At 34.8% G+C, this 18,164-nt stretch overlaps 1 protein-coding gene and 1 long non-coding RNA gene across 5 annotated transcripts in view; one reads left to right on the forward strand and one right to left on the reverse strand.

The window, feature by feature from the left end:
- The window catches only part of LOC129488145 (uncharacterized), a 521,486-nt gene that overhangs the window by 321,792 nt on the left and 181,530 nt on the right, over positions 1-18,164 (reverse strand). The gene's annotated exons all lie outside the window — the stretch shown is intronic.
- FSIP2 (fibrous sheath interacting protein 2) overlaps positions 1-18,164 on the forward strand; it is a 92,879-nt gene that overhangs the window by 68,901 nt on the left and 5,814 nt on the right. For all 4 annotated transcript variants that reach the window (XM_055289947.2, XM_055289948.2, XM_055289949.2 and 1 more), the window contains 3 exons: positions 4,329-4,826; positions 6,153-6,253; positions 15,143-15,189. In XM_055289947.2, the coding sequence (XP_055145922.1) occupies positions 4,329-4,826; positions 6,153-6,253; positions 15,143-15,189 (646 nt within the window). The remainder of the gene's footprint in view (positions 1-4,328; positions 4,827-6,152; positions 6,254-15,142; positions 15,190-18,164) is intronic.

Below are 18,164 nucleotides of genomic sequence, written 5' to 3' on the forward strand. Positions count from 1 at the left end.
TGGCATGAAAATGAGTGAATAGTGAGACATGGTTCTTCGTGATTTCCTTCCTCAAATAAGTATATAGAAATGCATTCATTGTTGTTGCTGTTTCTCAGCCCAGTAAGAGAGTTAGTTGCATCAGTTCATCCATACAGTCCTATTATTTACTAGGATTTGTCATGTTAGTTCTGTGGCTCACTCTAAAAGTCTCAGGCTAGTTTCCTAAGACAATCCTTTTGAATACAATTTTTTCAGAATGAGATCGTAAGCACATACCCTTCACAGTAAAACCAGACTGACACAAGTTATAATTGTCATTTAAATATTTAAAAGAAGCAAACTTGTGTAGTTCCTTAGTTCATTATGGATATCTAAAGGTGTTCAAACAGGCCAGTTAAAAGAATATCAGGATATATGGAACAGTCTAAAGTAGTTTTAATTTTCAAATTTAAAGCACCAGAGTAGTATTCATTTCCTTTTAGTAACATTCATCAGCAAACATTAGACTGCCAACTCTTAGATTACATTTGTTCTATTTTACTTCTATTATATTAGCCTTTCCCATTTGCTTGGCCTTTCAAGATATACCCATTTTCTTTCCACTTACACACTTGTTTTTTCTAAACCCAGCTGCAGTATTGCTGCTATATTTATGAGCCTCTTCCCTATTGCTCTAGACCTAACTCTCCCCTGTAACCCCATACTCAGCTCCCAAATATTTTAACTGGGAATTTAAAATGCCAAAAATAATGTCCTTATTACAAGGAAACTACTACTGAGGACAAAAGATTTGTCTTGCCAACAGATAGGTTGCACTGATCCATCAGACATTTTGATTTTTATTAAAATCCCTTTAACTGATGGCGTGCATTTGTGGGAGGGCTGAGTATGCTTAGGCATGTAGTCTGTAGCCTGGACAATTAGCAAAGTTTTATAGAACCATGCCTCCTGGAACATAAGCTTAGAGTAAATTTTTTCAGCACTCTTCTGAAACCCATAAAACTGAATCTCAAGGCTAGTAAACATGTTAATTAATGCTTTAAGTTTTCACACCCTGATATAGTTTGATATTTATCCCTGCCCAAATCTCATGTTGAATTGTAATGCCCAATGCTGGAGGTGGATCCTGGTGGAAGGTGTCTGGGTCATGGGGACAGACCCTTCATGGCTTGGTGCTGTCTTTGCAATAGTGAATTCTTGCAAGATCTGGTCATTTAAAAGTGTGTGGCACCCCCCTGCACCCTGCCCAACACATACACGTTATTTTTCTCCTGCCTTCACCTTGTGATGTGCCTGCACTTACTTTGCTTTCAATCATGATTGGAAGCTTCCTCAGGCCTTCCCCAAAACAGATGCCACTGTGCTTCCTGTAAAGTCTGCAGAACCATGAGCCAGTTAACCCTCTTTTTTTTTTTTTAATAAATTACCTACTCTCAGGAATTTCTTTATAGCAGTGGAAGAATGGCCTAACACAGAAAATTGGTACCAAGGAGTGGAGAGTTATATGTGAAAATATGGAAGCACCTTTGGAACTGGTTAACAGACAGAGGCTAGAAGAGTTTAGAAGGCTCAGAAGAAGATAGGAAGATTAAGGAGAGTTTGGAACTCCTTAGAGATTGGTTAAATGGTTGTGACTAAAAGGCTGATGGACAATGGTAATATGGACAACGAAGTCCAGGCTGATGAGGTCTCAGATGGAAATGAGGAATTTACTGGGAACTAGAGCAAAGGTCACTTTTGTTATGCCTTAGCAAAAGCTTGGCTGCATTGTGTCCATGCCCTAGAGTTCTGTAGAGGTTGAACATGTGAGTGATGACCTAGGATAGCTGGCAGAAGAAATTTCTCATAAATGAAGCATTCAAGATGTGACCTGGCTGCTTCTAACAGCCTATTCTCAGATGCAGGAGGAAAGAAATGACTTAAATTTGAAATTTATATTTAAAAGGGAAGCAGAGCATAAAAGTTTGGAAAATTGGCTGAGCATGGTGGCTCACACCTGTAATCCCAGCACTTTGGGAGGCCAAGGTGGGTGGGGCACTTGAGGTCAGGAGTTTGAGACCAGTCTGGCCAACATGATCTCCAACTCCATCTCCACAAAAAATACAAAAATTAGCTGGGCATGATGGCACATGCTTGTAGTCCCAGCTACTTCGGAGGCTGAGGCATGAGAATCACTTGAACATGGGGGGCAGAGGTTGCAGTGAGCCGAGATCATGCCACTGCTCTCCAGCCTGGGTGACAAAGCGAGACTCCACCTCAAAAAAAAAAAGAAAAAAAAAAAATCAACCTGGCCATGTGGCAGAGAAAAAAAAGGTTGTTTATTTGTTTCTTTGTTTGTTTGTTTTTCGAGAGACAAATTCAAGACGGATTTAAAACTACCAGTTGTTAGAGAAATTTCCAAAACTGAAAGAGATCTAAGTGCTAATATTCAAGACAATGGAGAAAAAGCTTCAAAAGGATTTCAGAGACCCTCACTGCACTCTGTTTGATTTCAGTTCCAGAGGCCCAGGAGGGAAGAATGGTTTCATGGGCTCTGCAGCCTCAGAACAACATTCCTCACATTCCCACAGCAACTTTCCTAGCTGTGGCTCAAAGGGGCCTAGTTATAGCTTGGGCTGCAAGGCATAGCCTTGGTGGTTTCTATGTGGTGTTAAGCCTATAGGCACACAGAATTAAAGAGCAAATGAGACTTCTCAGCCTCTGTCTAGATTTCAGAGGGTGTATGGAAAAACCTGCATGCCCAGGCAGAAGCCTGCTGCAGGAGTGGAGCCCTTGCAGAGAACTTCTACTGGGGCAGTGCAGAGAGGGCATGTTAAGGTTGGAGATCTCACACAGAGTCTCCACTGGGGCACTGCTTAGTGCAGTTGTTGGAAGAGAGTCTGCATTCTGCAGACCTCAGAATGGTAGATCCACTGGCATCCTGCACCCTCAGCGTGGAAAAGCCTCAGGCACTCAGCAAACTCTAAGAGTATCCACCAGTGCTGCAAAAACCACAGGGGCAGGACTGCCCAAGGCCTTGAGAGCCCCACCCCTTCCATCACTGTGCCCTAGATGTGGGACATACAGTCTAAGGAAATTATTTTGGAGCTTTAAGATATAATGATTGCACTACTGGCTTTTGGACTTTCGTGAGGCCTGTAGCCCCTTCTATCAGGCCAATTTCTCCCGTTCCAAACATGAATGTTTGCCCAATGCCTGTGTCCCCATTGTATCCTAAAAATAAGCCATCCTAAAAATAAAACAATAAAGAAGCAGACATGGGGAACTCAGTTAAGGCATGTGATTGGCACCAATTGGGCTACCAATATTATCTATCTTCAACAAAAGGACACAGCAGTGAAGAGAAAGAAAGTTTAGGTTAGAAATCCTACACTCTTGTTGGTTCTGCCTCAAGACTTAATCCTCTGTTTTAAGGTACCATAGATTCTTAACACACCAGACATATGCATACTAAAATCACTGGTAGTAACATATCCCAAAATATACAATGATTTTGGATTTTCTAAACCACTGTTTTCCTCCAATAGCACAGATAATCAAAATTGATTTTTAAAAACTTTTTAAAGAGGTTCTTCTGATATTTTGTTATTGCAGATATTCCTTTGAGGCAGCATTATCTGAAAAACTGGTTTATGATATTACAAAGGGAGGTTGAGAGCTAAGATTATTAACTTAATTTTGAGATTCTGTGGCATGGTCAAAAGCTAGAGAAATGGGGAAATTCTGTTATTTAATTATAATTGTCTTTTCTCTGATCTGTCTTTAACATTGACAGTGGAAACTGAGATTTAACTTAGGAAGTGAGAAGACATGGAGATTTATATTTTGAAGAATCTTTTATAAAATATGTCCAAAAGATCAAAAGTGGAGGAATAGGGAGTAAAGATTTTAAAATCATCATTTGGGTTATTCATTACTTTTGAAAATCAAGATCAGTGAATATGTTGCCCTTTTTTCTTGAAAATATGTGTATTTAGATTTCTCTATAATTCCTTACCTAGGATTTTGGAAAATAGGTTATCCTGTCTACTTCTGTCACAAAACTTTCAAGATACATGACTAAGAGGAAGTAATTAAATTAGTTATGCTAAACCTTGCTCTGACTTTTGGAGTAAGTTATATTAGATTAAGGTATGTAATAAATGTAAAAAAATGGCATGCCAACAAATTTTTTGTTATTTGTCTTTATTTCTTTTAAAAATATTGCTAATATATAATTAAGTGATATTTGAAGATATTACTTAAATTGAAACTAGAAATTATAAGAAAATAACTACATCATAATTGAACTACAGGAAAGTGATTTAGGCATTTGCTTTTAATATTTGCTATACCTTTAATTTCAGGCCGTTGCCAGAAATTCATTTCAGAATATGAGAAAGCCTGATATTACAAAGGTGGAGCTCTTAAAAGATGTTCAAAGTAAAAATGATCTTATTGTTCGATTAGTAGCTCATGATATTGATCAAGTGTATTTGGAAAATTACATAAAAGAGGGACTAGATTCTGATGAAGATGAAGTTGTTTTAACAGAGACTTCTGCAAAAGAAGAAGGCATCGAAGTGTTTGAAGATCAACTGAAAGAAGTCAAGAAGCCAGTACAAAGCAAAGTTTCTCCTAAGTCAACACTAAGCACGAGCAGCCTGAAAAAATTTTTGTCACTAAGTAAATGTTGCCAGACCACAGCCAGTGCAAATATTGAAAGTACTGAAGAAATCTCAAATCAGGTAATAGAATCCAAGGAGACACATGTTAAAAGAGCTGTTGCTGAGCTTGACATGGCCACACCAAAGACGATGCCTGAAACAGCCTCTTCATCTTGGGAGGAAAAGCCCCAGTGTAAGGTAAGTGATAAGCATGACTGTTAGTGACTAGAAAGGGGAGACAGCTTCACAAATCTGGCCCAAGAATGTACCTTGATTAGTCAGAAAAGAATGCTAAAACGAATTCAATCTCAAGCCTGGTGATATTTACAGAATAAGGGAAATTATTACCAGGTACAGCTATAAAACTCAACTGTGGGAAAGCAGGTAATAGGGCAAAAACTAGATTAATTAGAATCCCAAAGAAAAGAGAAAATGGAAACCAGTTAAGAAAAATGTAAGCTAATTATTAAAAACAGTTGGTTTCCACCCCTTTGCATTTTGGCTGGTAAATACTCATTGAACATTTTGTGTGGAGAGCCTAATGCTACTAGAATAGCACCAGAAGACTGGCTGAGGTAGGAGGAACAAAATAAGATCCACGGAAATTCAGATTGTTTGGGTTTGAATCCTAACTCTTAGTAGCTAGGTGATCTTTTGGTAAGTTATATAACCAACTTATCCAACCTTAACAAGTTAATTCATATATTTTAAATATCACCCATATAATTAGCGCATAAACTCTGCTATCGGCATGGTAAACATCTCTTGTTGCTGGCTCCAAACTCTCAAATGATAGTCTGGGTCTCAGTGACCTTTTGAGTTTGGTCCTGCAGTATAATCTACATTTTAATGGAAAAAAGTTTCAGAGATCAGTTAAAAGATGGATGAGCCCTGTAATTCTAATTAATTTTAGAATTAATTTTAATTATTTTCATCTACTGGGTACATGAAATTCTATACCATAACATGTTTTTGGAGAATATACAACTTTTAATTTTCTGATGAGGCCATTCCCTTGATTATCCATTTGATGTGATTCCGAGGTTAACACAAAAGCTTAGATGAACCACAGAAAATAACATAAATATAACTCTGGTCAATTCAGAAGCACACATGACTTTGCAACAAATAGATCAAAGTATGTGTTAAGATGATTGACCTGGCAAGGTACCTAATTGACCAGAGTTGTATCTGTGTTCTTCCTCTTTTTGCACTCAGTAATATATGATTTCAAATATTTTTAAAGTTTAGAAGAAAATTCGACTCTTTAAACATTGTTCTAGGTTTATGTTTAAAATTTGTCCAAAATCTAACGTCATAATTTAGGTAATCTTCACTGAACTATTTCAAGTTAATTATATTGGAAGACACCTTTTAATTAGAATTTAAGGGCCCACCCATCTTTTAACTAATCTCTGGAACTTTTTTCCATTAAAATGTAGATTATACTGCAAAAAATGCCATAAGGTAAGAAAGTATATCTCAAACTCCATTTAGTGTAATAGCTGATTTGTCTTTTTCCAGAAGGAAGAAAAGGATCTTGTTACTGAACCAACACATTACTTCATACACAGAATTATGAGTTCATCTTCATACAACCAAGAAGATCTCATTTCATCTACTGGGTATATGAAATTAAAGCAGTATAAATATAGAAATCTGATAAAGTAGAGCTTATGAGTAGAATGGGGCCCCTGGCAAAACTGTAATTGAGCAAGTACTTAGCTTCAGACCTTCCCCAACTTCTTCCCTTCAGTGGCACCCTACTGTGAATAATTCCAAAGCCACTTCTTGCTATCTGCTCCTTTATTTTTAGATACCTGGCCTCTATGTCCTAGTTTTCAAACCAGTTTCTAGTGTATCAGTGTCTTATATAAAGTATTTGCTAATGTATTAGGGTATTTTCTAACCTGAGAGAGAGAGGTAATGGCCCAGAAATGAAATATGCAGTATCAGTACAAAAGTGTACATGCTTAGCTCTCTTAAGAAAGCTACTGTCATTGCCTATAAGAAGAATCCAAAGGACTGAGAAATATAAGTTTTAGCATTCAGAGATACATTGTAGAAAGCAATGGAGTTTAACGTGGCTCTTTAAGAATGGATAGCATACATAAGTGAAAGACAATCCAAGTTTGGATGACACTAGGGGCAAAGTATGGACTGTAACAGTTATAGGGGACAAAGAGGAACAAAGTGCACTGTAGACTTGAAATCTGATTCATAACTCTATCAAGAATAGTGAAAATACCTAAATTTGTGCTTGCATTTATAAAATTATACACAACTTGGAAGAGATAACATTTTTTTATCTGTGGAGAAGTACTCATGTTATACACAGAAAAATCTAGTGATTTTTTTTTTTTCATTCAGCATGCTGGAATTGCATTTTTTTTTTTTTTGACATGGCCTTATTTTGGGACATCTGTTTTTGGCCCACCATTGTCTCTTTTCTCCTGCATAATAGGTTATTTTAACATACATAGCTAGTAATGTTGGAACCTCTCTATTGGTTATATTAGTGAAGTAAAAAGCAGGCATAAGTAATACTAAATAAAAATCATTTTAGAGCAAGATAATACCAGGAAGCTCAAGGCTCTGATTTCCCCATGGAAACAAAACATAAGCAACTACAATCTGACTAACACAACTTTATAACAGCTCTGGACAACAGTCTGCAGCAACCAAATGAATATTCAATCAAGAAAAAGCCGGCTGCTCATGATGGCTCACGTCTGTAATCCCACCACTTTGGGAGGCCGAGGCATGAAGATTGCTTGAGGCCAGGAGTTTGAAGCCAGCTTGGGCAACATAGCAAGACCCTAACTCTACTAAAATAAAATAAAATAATAAAAAATTAGCTGGAATGGTCATGTGCACCTAGTCCTAGCTACTCAGGAGGCTGAGGTGATAGAATTGCTTGAGCTCAGGAGTTCAAAGTTAGAGTGAGCTATGATTTTGCCACTGCACTTTAGCCTAGGTAACAGAGTGAAACTCTGAGACAGAGAGAGAGAGAAGATGAAAGAAAAAGAAAAGAGACAGAAAGAAAAAAGAGTATACGAGAGAGAGAGAGGAGAGAGAAATAAAAGGAAGAAGGAAAGAAAAAAGAAAAGGAAGGGAAGAAGGGGAAGGAGAGAGGGGTGAAGAAAGGGAAGGAGGAAGGGAGAGAGAAAGCAAAATACCACATTCAAAATAGTTAAAAAAAATCTGTGAAGTTTAACTTGCTCTTGGATCCAACTTCCTCCCAGCATAGTATAACACAGTCAAGAGAAAGGAGCCCAATTTACAGTTTCCTCCCTTTGGTGGAAAGAGCAGAGTAGATCTTGTTCTGACCTATCTATGGGCTTTCTTAAGAAATTATTTTTGTTTCACCTGACTAGGAACTCAGATAGGCAATGGTGTCATAGTTTGGTTCTAAGCCTGGAAACCACAGAAAGTAGTGGATAGGTGCCATAATGCATGAAAATTACAGAGGGACTGCAGAACCATATACACCTTGGGCAAGAAATTATGGTAAGAGAGAGACACAACAGAATATCTAAGTTCCAAAGAAGGAGCAGGAAGTGACTCTGTGGGAAATTAAATCATTTAAAAAGCAGCTCAGAAAAACTGAGTTTGGGGAAGCGCAAACATAGGCTTGAAAACTGCATGCTCAGAAAAGATCTGAAAAAAAACTAAATCTTCACTTTGGACTGTTTCCAAGGCTCAAATTATTTAATTATTTAATTAGTAAATATTTTCCACATCAATCAGCAAAAACTAGAAGAGGTGGCTTCTTTATTATTTCAAATACTCATATTTGAACAAAAGATTACTAAGCATACAAAAAATGGGGAAATTGAAATGGAAAGAATAAAATACCCAGAAAATGTTCCTGAAGAAGCACATCAGTTGGACCTACATGGCAAAGACTTTAAGACAACTATCTTAAATATTGTAGGTAGACAAAGAACTAAGGAAATTAGTAAAAATATGTATGAACAAAATTAAAATATTAACAGAAAAATTATAAAAAAGAACCAAACAGTAATTCTGGTTTTGGTAGCACATTAGGGCAACTAGAGTTAACAATAATTTATTGTATATTCTAAAATAACTAAAAGAGAGGAATTGGACTATTCTTAACATACAACACAAAAAGCAATAAATGCTTGAGGTGATGGATACCCCAATTACCCTGACTTGATAATTGCACATTGTATACCTGTATCAAAACATCACATATAACCCATACAAATGTGTAAGTATTATGTACTCATAAACATTAAAAATTAATTCTGGAGCTGAAAAATATAATAACTGAATTGAAAAATTCATTGGAGAAGTTCAACAGCAAACTTGGACAGACAGAAGAAACAATCAGTGAACTTGAATGCAAGTCATTGGAAGTTGCCAAGTCTAAAGACCAAAAGGAAAAAAGATTGAAAAAAAAGTAAGCAATGCCTAAGGGATTTCTGAAGCACCATCAGGCAGAACAATATACACACTATGTAAATTCCAGAAGAATAAATTGAGAAAGAAACAGATAGATTATTTGAGGAAACAAGGGCTGAAACTTCCTAAATTTGAAGAAATACATACACAAATAAAAGAAGCTTAACAAACTTGAAGCAGAATAAACACAAAAATATATCAAGACACATAATAATCAAACTGTCAGAAGACAAAGATAATCTTTAAAGTAGAAAAAGGTAAGTAATTCATCATGTACAAATAACCCTCATAATATTACTAGTGATTTTCTCATTAGTAACCTTACAAGCCAAGAGGCAGTGAGATGATATATTTAAAGGGCTGAAAGAAAAAAAAATACTGTCAAACAAGAATTCTACATCCAGCAAAAAATTTTCTTCAAAAATGAGAAGAAATTAAGACATTCCAAGATAAGGAAAAGCTGAGGGAGTTCATTAACACTAGACCTACCTGACAAGAAATGCTAAAGAAAGTTCTTCAAGTTAAAAAGAAAAATGAAATGATGCTAGACAGTAACTCAGAGCCATATGAAACTATGTAAATTTTAACAAATACATTAACAAATATAAAAAATAGTATTATCATAATTTAGGTCATATATCCACTTTTTATTTTCTAAAGGATTTAAAAGACAAATGCATAAAACAGATAATAAATTTACGCTAATGGATACAAAATGTAAAAATATATAATTTTGGAACCTCAATAACATAAAGTGGGTAGAGGGCAAATGTGTTAAAAAGTAGAGTTTTTGTATGCAATTAAGTTTACTTGGTATCAATTAAAAATTAGAGTCACATAATCCTTGTAGTAACCACAAAGAAAATATTCCTAAAATACACATAAAAGGAAATGAGAACTGAATCAAAATGTGCCACTAAAAAGTTCAACTAAATACAAAGGAAGACAGTAATGGAAGAAATGAAGGACAAAACAACTGTAAGATGCAGAAAACAACAAAATGGCAAAAGAACGTTCTTCTCTATTACTAATTACTTAAAGTATAAATGGGTTAAACACTTTAATCAAAAGAGATAGAATGACAAAATGGATTTTAAAAACTAATCCAACTGTATGTTATCCATAAGATATTCACTTTAGATCTAAGAATACACGTAGGTTGAAAGTGAAAGAATGGAAAAATATACCCCATGCAAACAGAAACCAAAAGAGAGGGAAAAAAGAACATTGTATGATGATAACAGCATCAATTTACCAGGAAGAGATAATAAAAACATATACAAATGGTCTCTAGCTTAATGAAAATTTGACTTACAATTTTTTAACTTTATGACAGCGTGAAAGCAATACACATTCAGTACCATATTCAATATATTATACGATATTTTTAATACTTTGTGTTAGATGATTTTGCCAAACTGTAGGCTAATGTATGTGTTCTGAGCACATTTAAGGTAGGCTAGGCTAAGTTACGATGTTTGGTAGTTTAGATGTGTTAAATGCATTTTCAATGTATGATATTTTCCAATTAAAATGGGTTTGTTGAGACGTAACCCCATCGTAAGTTGAGGAGCATCTGTATGCACCACACGTCAGAGTTCCAAAATATATTAAATAAATATTAACAGAATTGAAGAGGAAATAAACAGCTCTACAATAATAGTAAAAGACTTCAGTATGCCATTTTCAATCATGGAGAGACAGCTAAACAAAATTAGGAAATAGAGGATGTTGATATGGTTTGGCTGTGTCCCCACTGAAATCTCATATTGAATTGTTCTTCCCATAATCCCCACATGTCATGAGAAGGACCAGGTGGAAGGTAATTGAATCATTGGGGTGATTACTCCTATGCTGCTTTTCTCATGATAGTGAATGAGTTCTCATGAGATCTGATGGTTCTATAAGGAGCTTTTCCCCCTTTTGCTTGGCACTTCTCCTTCCTGCCACCAGGTGAAGAAGGATATGTATGCTTTCCCTCCACCATGATTGTAAGTTTCCTGAGGCCTCCCTAGGTATACAGAACTGTGAGTCAATTAAACCTCTTTCCTTTATAAATTACCCAGTCTCAGGCAGACCTTTATAGCAGCATGAGAACAGACTAATACAGATGTGAATAAAACTATAGATTTATTGAACCTATCTATCTATCTATATATATTTATATACATATATTGTTTTATATATACATATATAAAACAAGAGCAAAATACACAGTTTTCTCAAAAGGACATAGCACACTCTCCAGGATAAATTATATCTTAGGCCACAAAATGAGTCTTAATAAATTCTAAAAGTTTGAATACATACAAAATATATTTTCAAACTACAATGGGATAAAACTAGAAATCAATAGCAGAAGGAAAAACAAAAACACCCTCAAATATGTGAGAATTAAACAATATACTATCAACCTATGGGTCAAAGAAGAAACAGTGAGGGAAATTATCAAACTTACCAAAACTTAAGGAATACAACAAAAACAATGTTAAGAGGAAAATTTATAGTTGTAAATTCTTCATTAATAAGTAAGAAAGATCTCATAACAACAACTTAACTTTACACCTTAAGGAACTAGAGAAAGAACAAACTGAACAGTATTAAGTAGAAGGAAGTAATAAAGATTAGGAAGGAATAAAATAGAGAATAAAAAATAGAGAAAATCAAGAAAACAAAGAGTTGGTTCGTTAAAAAAATAAATAAATAAATGAAATTGACAAGTCTTTAGATAGACTGCCTAAGGAAAGAAAGAGAAGACTCAGCTAAAATCATAAATGAAAGAGGTAAAATAGCAACTGAGTTTATAGAAATAAAAAGGATTATAAGAGGGTACTATGAATAATTGTATGTCAACAAATTGGAGAATCTAGATGAAATGGATAAATTCCTGGAAATACACAGCTTGTCAAGACTGAATTATGCTAAATTATAGTGAACAAATTTAGAAATAGTAAAGAAATTGAATCAATAACTGAAAAACCTCCTAACAAAGAAAAACTTATGACCAGATGCTTTCATTGGTGGATGTCACAAATTTCAAAGAATTAACACTAACCCCCCTCAGACTTTTCCAAAAAATTGAAAAGAGGAAAGAAACACTTCCAAAGTCATGATGCCAGCATTACATTATTACCAAGACCAAACACTGCAAGAAAACACTATGGAACAATATTACTGATGAATATGGATGCAAAAATCTTCAACAAGATATTAACTAACCAAATTCATCAGTATATTAAAAGGTTTAAAGATCATGACCAAGTCGGTTTTATCCCAGAATGCAAGCAAATTTCAACATACAAAAATCAATCAATAGGCCAGGCACAATGACTCATGCCTGTAATCCCAGCACTTTGAGAGGTTAAGATGGGCAGATTTCTCAAGCCCGAGAATTTGAGACCAGCCTGGGCAACATGGCGAAACCCCATCTCTCCAAAAAAATATACAAAATATAGCCAGATGTGGTGGTGTGCACCTATGGTCCCAGCTACTAAGGAAGCTGAGTCAGGTGGATTTATTGAGCATAGGAAGTTGAGGCTGCAGTGAGCTGTGATCACACCACTTCGCTCCAGCCTAGGTGACAGAATGAGACCCTGTTTCAAAAAAAAAAAATCAATGTAATACATCACATTAACAGAATGATCTGTCTCAAATGATGCAGGAAAACCATTTGACAAAAGTTAAATATTTTACATGGGTAAAAGGACTCAGCAAAGCAGGAAGAGAAGGAAATTACCTCAACATTGTTAAGGTCATATATGAAACATCTACAGCTAACATTGTCCTCAGTGGTGAAGAAATGAAGTATTTCCTCTGAGATCAGGGACAAATAAAAAAAAATGACTACTTTTGCCACTTCTATTTAATATAGTACTGAAAATGCTAGTCAGAAAAATTAGGCAAGAAAAAGGGAGAAAGGCATTCTAATTGGATGAGTAGAAAAATTGTTGTTTATAGATGACATGGTCATAATGTAGAAACCCCTGAAGAACACACAAAAAGCTGTTATAACAAATGAATTAATTTAGCAAAGTTGCCAGGCATAAAATCAACACAGAAAAATTAGCTGCATTCTGTGTAATTACACTGAACTATCTAAAAACAATTAAGGGGAAAATCCATTTATATTAGTAACAAACAGAATAAAATACTTAGGAATACATTTAACCAAGGAATTGAAAGACTTGTACTTTGTCAGCTACAAAATATTGCTGTAAGAAATTAAAGAGAATGCAAAAAAGTAGAAAGACACCTCATGTTTATAGATTGGAAGACTTAATATTGTTAAAATGTTAATTCTACTCAAAGTAATTCATAGAATCAATGGAATCCTTATCAAAATACCAATAATTTTTTTTGCAGAAATAAAAAATTTATCCTAAAGTTCATTAGTTTCTCAAGAGACCCTTAATAGGAAAACAATCTTAAAATAGGATAAAGATGCAGATGTCTTATTTACTGATTTCAAATCTTACTACAAAGCTACCGTAATCAAACAGTGTGATACTGATATAAAGACAGACTTATAAAGCAAGGAAATGGAATAAAGAGCCCAGAAATAAACTCTTCCATATATGATCAAATGATTTTTACCAAGGGTACCAAGACCATTTAATGAGGGATGGCCTTTTCCACAAGTGGTGGTGGGAAAAGATACTCACATGCAAAAAACAAACAAAAGTGAAGGTGAACCCTTACCTTACACCATATACAAAAATTAACTCAAAATGAGTCAGAGATCTAAACATAAGAGCTAAAAAAACTTTTGTCAGAACACATGAGAAAAAGGCTTCATGACATTGGATTTAACAATTTTTGTTGTTGTTGTTGTTATGATACCAAAGCACAAACAAGAAAAGAAAAATAGATATATTGTGTTTCATTATAATTAAAAATTTTGTGCTTCAAAGGACACAATCAACAAAGTGAAAAGTCAACCCATGGAATGGGAGAAAACATTTGCAATTTATACATCTAGTAAATAATTAATACTCAGAATATGTAAATAATTCTTATGACTCAACAATGATAAAACAACCCAATTAAAAATGTGCAAAGGACTTGAACAGGCAGTTCTCTAAGAAGATATACAAATGGCTAACAGGCATATAAAATGATTTTCAATCATTTCCCTAATCATTAGGGAAATGCAAATCACAATCACCAGATTCTACTTTCAACACATAAAGATAACTAAAGAAGGGAGGGAGGGGCAGAAGGAAGGAAGGAAAAAAGAAGTAAAGAAAAAGAAAACAAGTACTGGTAAGGATGTCAAGAATTGAAACCCTTGTGCGTCAATGGTGGGAATTTCAATAGTTCAGACACTGTGGAAAACAGTGTTGGGGGGTTCTCAAAAATTAAACATAGACATACCCTATGATCAAGCAATTCCACTTCTATGTGTATATTCAAAATAATTAAAAGCATGGACTGAAACATATTTGTACACCATTATTCACCATAGACAAATGGTGGAAGCAATCCCAATGTCCACTGATAGATGAATAAATAAGCAAAATGTGTTATAAATATTCAATGGAATGTTATTCAGCCTTAAAAAAGGAAGGATATTATGACACATACTACTAGATGTATGAACTTTGAAAGATGTTTTGCTAATTGGTATACGTCAGTAAAAAGGCCAAATATTTCATGATTCTCATATGAAGTCCCTAGGATAGTCAAAATCATAGAGACAGTAGAATACTGGTTCCCAGGGGATGGGGAGAGAGGGAAATTAGGTTTTAATGTTTAATTGGTATAGAGTTTCAATTGGGAAAGATGAAAAAAGTTCTGGAGCTGGATGGTAGTGATGGTTGCAAAACACTGCAAATGTACTTAGTGCCACAGAACTGTACACTTAAAATCGTTAAAATTGTAAATTTAATGTATGTATAACCACAATTTGAAAAGTAGGGGAAAAAGGTCAATCAGAAATCATTTTTATTTGATTTGGAATCTCAGTGAATAGTATACTATTTCAGGTTTCTTTCCATATGGAGAATAACTGTTCTTTTGCTTAACCAGTAACTTCTTCATTTATCAAATTCACCCTAAATGATGTTCTTTTTCTTTTGTTTTAGTGAGGCTGAAGATTGTCACTCAGACCCAAGTGCTAAAATATTAGAAGGTTGGACTCTTTTTTCTTAAATTAGAGAGTATTTTTTACTACTTTGATGTGCTTTTTTTTTTTAGTTATCAAACTTGAAGTTAATACAGGTTTTATGTTTTCTATGAGTTTATCTACTTTTGAAAATGATCCAGTATTACCTCATTCAGGTGTTAAAATTAGTCAAATACTTTGCCTTGCCTAAATTGCCATTAAGATTTTATCACTGATTGTGGTAGCAAGTATATGGTTTGATATGAATTCACATTTACCGTACTCCTGTGAAATATCTACAAAATAGAGTGTATTGTAACAGCAGTTTATATCTGAGCCAGAACCCATGCTACTAGGATTTAATTATTTCTTTGAAGGATTATGCCTCTTTTTAAAGCTAAATTTATTCCCTCATATTTAAATCTGGCTAGGATGTATCTCACTTTTTTTCATTTTTCTATATATTTTTGTTTTGTTTATTCAATCTCTAATAGTACTGGCTCCTTAGAAAATTTGTAATGACTTTTAGGTTCTCTAATTGTCAAGACCTTAGAGGTAGGATTGATGTGGTTCTAACAATTATAGCATATATAAGAGGTAGAGTGTCATGTTTACTATAAAGTCGCATTAAACGTCAAACCACAAGTTTATCATGACTATTTCAAACATGCAACCAATTCAACAAACATATTCTCCCAATTTGAAAGTGAAAATCATTTATATTAAGATAATCCATCAAATAGCATTAAGTATGCCAGAATTCTGTGAACATATCATAGGTTTCACAAAAACCACTCCTATAATGTCTGAATTGTGGAATTATACTTTGTTAGATGCCAACAAAAACCATTTCATACAACCATACTCATTTTATAGATGAGGAAACTCAAGCTGAGGGTAAGGCAGTGACCCATCCAACATTCCTCTGAGTCAAAAACAGAGTCCAATACAGACCAATGTAACAGACATGGGACACCAGAAGGGAGGAGGGGGGTGAGGGCTGAAAAATTACCTATTGGGTATAATATTCACTATTCAGGTGATAGGTACACTAGAAGTCCAAACCTCACCATTATGCAATATATCCATGTAATAATCCTGCACATGTACCCTGTGAATCCATATAAAAACAAAAGTTCCATCTGCATCCCACATCTCCTGCCTCTAAATTCAGTGTTTTAATATGCTTTATCCAACTTAATTTTGGTGATCTTGCTTCATTCTTACATCCTTTAGTAATATCACAGGTGTTCAATTGAATCATTTGCTTACTCATTCATCCAAAGATTTGCTGGGTGTTTTCTTTGTATCCTGAGATCCCAGGTCTGAACAAGACTGACAAAGTTTTTGCTCTCATGGAATTTACACTTTAACTCAGAGTAGGAAGTCCCATCCCAAGGGTAAAGACTTAAACAAGATAATTCCAGACATTGATAAGTAAAGTCGTGTGTCACATAGTTATGTTTTGGTCAATGACGGACCAGTATAAAATAGTGGCCCCATATGATTATAATACTGTATTTCTACTGTAATTTATTGATGTTAAGATACACGAATACTTACCATTGTATTACAGTTGCCTCCAGTATACAGTGTCATAACATTCTGTACAGGCTTGTAGCCTAAAAGACATACCATACCATATAGCTTAGGTGTGTAGTAGGTTATACCATCTAGGTTTGTGTAAGTACATCCTATGATGTTCACATAATGATGGAATCACCTAATGAGGCATTTCTCAGAATGTAACCTTGTTAAGCAATGCATGACTGTACTTCCCATCTCATTTAGAACCAAATCTCAAGTCATCACAATGGCTTACAAAACCCTACATCATCTGGGCATCATCCTAACATCCTAAGGTACACCTCTGTTTCTTTCTGGCTTAATCCATTCCAATCACACTAACCTCCTTGCTGTTCCTCAAAGATTTTATACATTAATGGCCCTTGGATTTGCTGATCTTCCTGTACTCTTTCCCCTATATCTGCATTGCTTGTTCCTTACTTTCAGATCTTGGCTCAAATGTCACTTTCTCAGTGAGGTCTTCTCTGGCCGCACTCTGAAATTGCGACTTAATTCTGATCAGGGTGCTACCTATCCCAGTTCTTTGCTTTACTGGACAGCACTTTCTGTTATACTGTGTATTTTAATTGTTTTTTTGACTGTCTCTTTAGAATGTAAGCTTCATGAAGGTGGAGATTTATGTCTGTTAACAGCTATATCACCAAGAGCCTAAAACACTACTTTGTTTATAGTAGATACAGGGTTTAATGAGATAGGAGAGACTACTGGAGCAAGCAAAGGTGAAGGAGGAGCACAAGAATTCTTTTTTGGTTATGTTGAGATTGAGGTATCCTTTAGACATTCAAGTTGAGATGTCACGTAAGCAATTGGATATTTAAGTCTGAAATTCAATGGAAAGATCAAGGCCAGATATATTCATTCCTAGTTCATATATATGATAAAATCTCAAGTAACTTAAATCCAAAAATCTGGGCCCTATAAATATCAGGAATTTTTCTGTGCCTCTTCATCAAAACAACTTCCTGTTTTTCTGGGGAGTTGGATGCCCATATACCCTAGAAACTTAAAAACTTGTGTTTGGAATCATTGCCCTTGTAGTAAACCCAAATGTCCTCAATCATTTAAAATAAAGTCTGTTCAATTATGTGCAATATAGATTTAGACGCTTTTTAGGAAGATTATCAACCAACAATGAAATCTTACCAATTTTGTCAGATATTTTGATTACTTCTCATATTTGAGCTGATTGAGATTTTACTATTTTTTTTTTTAGAACCCATATTGGCCCAAAGGGTACTTTGGATAGTTATTGCTTGTGTTGGCTCTTGATGAGTGTAGCTATATAAAATGCATAGTTTTTGCTTATATATCTTGAGAAATAGCCAAGGAAGACAGTCTCATTCCCATACTATGTATGAGAAAACAGAGTCAGAGAAGTTAGATGTTCAATGTTCACACAGCTTTAAGCAGTGAAG

Source organism: Symphalangus syndactylus, chromosome 8, assembly GCF_028878055.3.
Source record: "Symphalangus syndactylus isolate Jambi chromosome 8, NHGRI_mSymSyn1-v2.1_pri, whole genome shotgun sequence".
NCBI lineage: Eukaryota > Metazoa > Chordata > Mammalia > Primates > Hylobatidae > Symphalangus > Symphalangus syndactylus.